The sequence below is a fragment of the Austrofundulus limnaeus genome, unplaced genomic scaffold (genome assembly GCF_001266775.1).
Source record: "Austrofundulus limnaeus strain Quisiro unplaced genomic scaffold, Austrofundulus_limnaeus-1.0 Scaffold220, whole genome shotgun sequence".
Lineage (NCBI taxonomy): Eukaryota > Metazoa > Chordata > Actinopteri > Cyprinodontiformes > Rivulidae > Austrofundulus > Austrofundulus limnaeus.
The window spans coordinates 46,320-51,319 of NW_013952622.1; the positions used below are offsets into that span (position 1 = coordinate 46,320).

The following is a 5,000-nucleotide window of genomic DNA, read 5'->3' on the forward strand; positions in this document are numbered from 1 at the left end:
GTGTGTGTGTGTGTGTGTGTGTGTGTGTGTGTGTGTGTGTACCTGCGGCAGACTGAAGGCGATGGTTCCAGCAGCAACAGTATGGTGGGTCTTGACCGTAAACACATACTTGTGATTTGGGGTGGTTTTCACCGTCACATGTCTGCAAGGATTGGTCACGACACCTGGTTATTGCATGCTCACTCACGTGTTTGGAGGCTGACAGCAGGTGATGGACAGATTGGTAGCATAAGACATTTTTTAGCCACTTTACAAATCTAATCTCAGCTTTTCCTCTTTTGGTTTGTTCACAAAATGCTAAATTCAAGCTAGAAAAAATTTGAAGAAATTCAAACACAGTCCAAGGTTTTCAACTTTGTTCTGTAGCTCAGTAGGACTTTGGACTTCTGCACATTTGTAATAATCTATAAACTGACCAAATAGAGATGTCTTGATGTACAAACTGTAGAAGTGTTAAAGCTGTCGGTGATTCAGTGATTGATCGGTGTGTGTGATTAGATTTGTGCAGAGGTGCATGGTGTGTGYGTCGATGATGATTACTCACTGTCCTGACTGCAGATCTTTTTCATTCACGACGGCACAGTTAGTCAGCGACAGCTCATCTGTCGGGCATCGCGCCGCCTGCATGGTCTGCAGAAAGAGAAGAGAAGGGAAGGAGAACGTTAGCAACACTTTAGAATGGTTACAATTAAAACCTAATTACAAGCTTTTCACATGTTAATATCAAGAAGCAACATACAATAACCAAAAACTCAACATGTCCACTGATCAACATTTTAGAACATTTGTAAGCAACAGAATATTATGGGTTTTTTTTTTTTGTTGTTTTTGTTCTTTTTTTTTTGACTGAGTAGCTTGTTTCACCAGGAAAAGACCTCTTTACAGCTACAGCAAATTGTTTTTCAYCCGGGGTCTAACAACAGAGTCAGATTTGTTTTTTTGCAACTTTTGTACAAAATGTTCATGACTCATCATCTTTATGTTTACACTAGCAGAAAAAAAGGGCTGCTTCTGCAGCAAACTGAACACTGAGTGAAGAGTTTTCACCACTAAATCATCTCTGATCTCCAAAAGAGTCCAGAACCTTTCAGCATCACTAAAGGAAGTGATGTTACAAATATGTGGTTTGGTACATGGTTTTATCAGCTGAGATGATGGAATAACAATAAATGTCTTTAATAATTGACATTTAGCATTAAAAAAAGCACCAAAAAGCTTTTGTGCATTTGTCTCACTTTTCAATATAGCAATCTTGTAAATCATGTGAGCCTTATCTGTCAGAGTCCTCTGTTTTAGTAGACCCAGGACAACAAGATTCATCTGGTCTTTCTTATTACACTGTCAGGTAATCTGATATCAAGATAAACACAACAATATATATACGTATATATATTTGCAGTACAAGCAGCTCTGCACCATGAGTGAAATTCCAATACAYGACTGTGACCTGAGCCTCTGATGGGGTAATCATGGTAACACTACAACCCATGGTGCCAGAGCTTCTGACAATAAATGTTTTTTCTGACAGTTCAGAAGGGGTTAGAATGAATGACACAAAGAGGAAGCAGAGATATAACACTGATGGGCTTGTTTCCTTTTATTGTAAAGAGGTTTAGTTAAGGCTGCAGCAGCACACATACTGATGAATCTGAATAGCTAAAGTTAAAGATGATAGTATTTTACCAGTATATATTTTGCACAAAGCAGCACTGAAATGAGACTTTCAGATAGAGAAGAAGAGTTTGAAATAAAGAACCACAGTTGTATGGCAGGCTGGTGAATATTTCATTAGTTACAGACTTTGGTAAATGAGAACAAACTATGATCATTTGAATTTAATCATTTTAAATATTCTTACACACTGTTCTAACAGAGTAATGGTCAAATCTTATCCCGATTTCAAACCCAGGACCTTTTTGACTTTTCATCCACAGCAGCTGACGTTTTGTACCTACTGGGCAGAAATATACAAACTTAAATATGATGTAAAACACTTGTGTCAGGCTCCTTGTTGTTCAGGAGACAACAAGGAGAATCGATGGCTCTGAATGACTGCGATGACCAGGATGGAGAGATTCTACCCTGGACAGCATAAGAACGTGTTCAACCAAGGCATAACTAAACTAAGCAGTTGCTTAGGACCCCGCGGCCACTAGGGGGCCCTGCGATAGAAGCATGGTAAATTGAACTGACTGGATCACTTATTTGGATCGATCAGCAGCCACACAAATGTGCTGAAATACTGACCGACAATGACTCTGACAAATCACTCATCTTCACTGATTGGCCCACTTTGTAGTTCACTGGGGTTCTGCCCTGCTGTGATCTGCCCAGTAGAATCTCTTCGGGCCTGTGTTGTTGTTGTTTTTTTCTTTAGACCTTCCGAGTTTCTTCCTTATTGATGTTTTTCTGGATTGCAAAGCCTTCACAGGGGGTAAGTCACTGTTCTGTACTTAGTTTAAAATTGTCACAGGGTTTTTGCCAATCTTTAACAGTGGTTTTTGACCGAAGGTTTGTCTTGATTGCATGATACTGTGTTACAGTTTTCTGTTGCACACGGAGTAGTTAATGCTAATGGAGGTGGTGGACAGGTGCAGCAGTTCAAAGCTTTGTGKAAAATCATCTGAATGTACTCAACATAGTTTGCTACATCTTTCACTTTCAAGATACTTCATGGAAAACTAAGTAATATATGGGGTGTAGATCCATCCAGGACATGACAAATTCACACAAATAAAAACAGACAACTGGACCTGTCTTTGATACGTATCAGACAGTTGCTCAGCTAAATTCACATGTAGATTTAACTCTCTCTTCCCAACAGAGGGGCAATATAAATATTATATACGCCTACATAAATTTTGTAGTAGCTGTCAGTTAAATAAATACATAACTAATACAACATAATAATATAAAATCACTGTTGCAAGGGGAGCAACACTCAAATAATTTGCTGGATGTTGAAGCAGAGGATGAAAGCTTGGGGCCTTCAAATGTCTAGGGCCGGCCCTGGATGTGTTCCACTGCTGTCTGTTTGTGACAAATTTACAAAACAGCCCTTTTCCTTGGTTAACAATAGTAACACAAGATTTTACTCCTCCACCCATCCTATCATCAACTGAAAATAATCATCCACCCTGACAACCTGTCTGTGATGATTCTGTGTGGCATGTGCTGCAGTGGGAAAACTTATCAGGATTTATTCCTCCACAGGTTCTCCTTAAGTGGGAAGAGTCAACAAAAACAAGATCAGCTCAAACTACATAGARAGATCTCTCATCTCACATCCTGTTGGAGCATAGTGAACACTTCAGAACACATTTTAATGAGCTGCCAGATGGCCTGAACCACAATAAAACATTTTATAATAAATATGGTAAAAGTGAAAATCCTGCCACAGCTTCCAGCAGCAGTTGAAGATTTTCAGGAGAAATGTGACTTAACCTTGTATACCTTCCCTTCTACTCACTGTGTTTGTTTTCTGTAAACTCTCAGAACCACCTGAGCCAAAGCTGAAGCCTCTGTAGTCAAGTTGCCATGAGAAAAAAATATCCTAGATCTTTTCGAATCACAACAGATGTCAGGAAAAAAGWATTAACGTTTCCTGCTGAATGCACCATTCAGATTTCTGCTCAATTTGTGCATAAAGTTTAAAACATCTACAAGAAAATAAAATGAAACAAAAAAATCCTTATTCTGTTGATATAACAATGAGTGACTACAGGTGTCAAACTATTTAGGGTTTTTAACATTATGGTGTAAAATAAGAAATCAGGACAGACATTTGGAGGATTCTTCAGATGTCAGAGGGTATCTGCAGAAAGGAACTGGTAAATAAAGTGAGACAAATACTGCAGTGTTGGCAGGATGCCCACCTCACCGGCCCACCTGAAGTCTGGACACACATGAGGAATATAAAAATACACCAAGGCCAGTTCCTCACCATAAATATCAACTTTTGATGTCTGGGTTTGATGCTGGAATTCTGTACCTGAAAGAATATTTGTCTTATGGAGCCCACGAGGGGACATGGGAGATTTTTTTTCTTTTGCTTTCCCACGCAATAGTATTGCATTACCTTGCAATACCTTTGGCGTTCCCTCGCAAAAGTAGTTTATCACTGTTGTGCCTGCCCGTTTATTAACAAATTCACATTTACCATTAGCGAGTTAGCCTACAACTTTAATTCAGCTTCAGAATGAATATATCACACAGCCACGCATGGACGTATGTCATATGCCGATATTTTAACACAGTACAGCCACGTAACGTCAATGTCAATTTCACGAACTTGTGGCGACACATCCTGTTTTGGTAACCGGATACTTCAAAATAAAAGTCTGGTTTAATTCAGTTCATATACAAAACATACTTTTGCRTGGGAACGCAAAACAATTTTGCAAGGGAATGCAAACGTTTGCGAGGTAACGCAAAAAGTTTTGCGAGGTAAAGCAAAGATATTGCAAAGTAACGCAAAAGTATCGCGAGGTAACGCAATAGTATTGCGTGGGAACGCAAAAGAAAAAAATCTCCCATGTCCACGTGTGTGCTCCATTTTGTCTCTATCATCAAAATAAATAAATAAATAAAATACAATGATCAGCAAAAAGAAACTAACAATGCTGCCTGCAAATTGTGATGTTTAATTTTGTAAAAAATAAATTTGAAAAGTCTGATTAATAAATTGTAAGAGGGGAGAACAAGACCAGACTAAGCACWGTTTCACTTTCAAAACAGTTATTTGATTAGAGAAAGGTTGGTCCATGAATATTTAATCCTAAAAGCTTACCTTTTGTTGTAAACCTTAAAAAAGTGCATCATTTGCCGCTAAATGCTCTGTTTTGTCCAGCTTAAAACAAGTGGTGTCTTTTTGTACTTATTCATCTGTTTTCAGCCAACACTTATTCTATTTGTTCCTAACTTGYTACTGAAATGATAAAAACTTTGTTAATTCTGCTATTAGAGCACTTCAAGGGCCACACTTTACATCATTACTGGCT

General features: G+C 38.5%; 1 protein-coding gene across 1 annotated transcript in view; it reads right to left on the minus strand.

Moving 5' to 3' along the window:
* nsfa (N-ethylmaleimide-sensitive factor a) overlaps positions 1-5,000 on the minus strand; it is a gene marked incomplete in the record, with an annotated part of 69,309 nt that overhangs the window by 24,605 nt on the left and 39,704 nt on the right. The window contains 2 exon segments of the mRNA XM_014019397.1: positions 43-142; positions 545-630. Coding sequence (XP_013874851.1) covers positions 43-142; positions 545-630 — 186 coding nt within the window.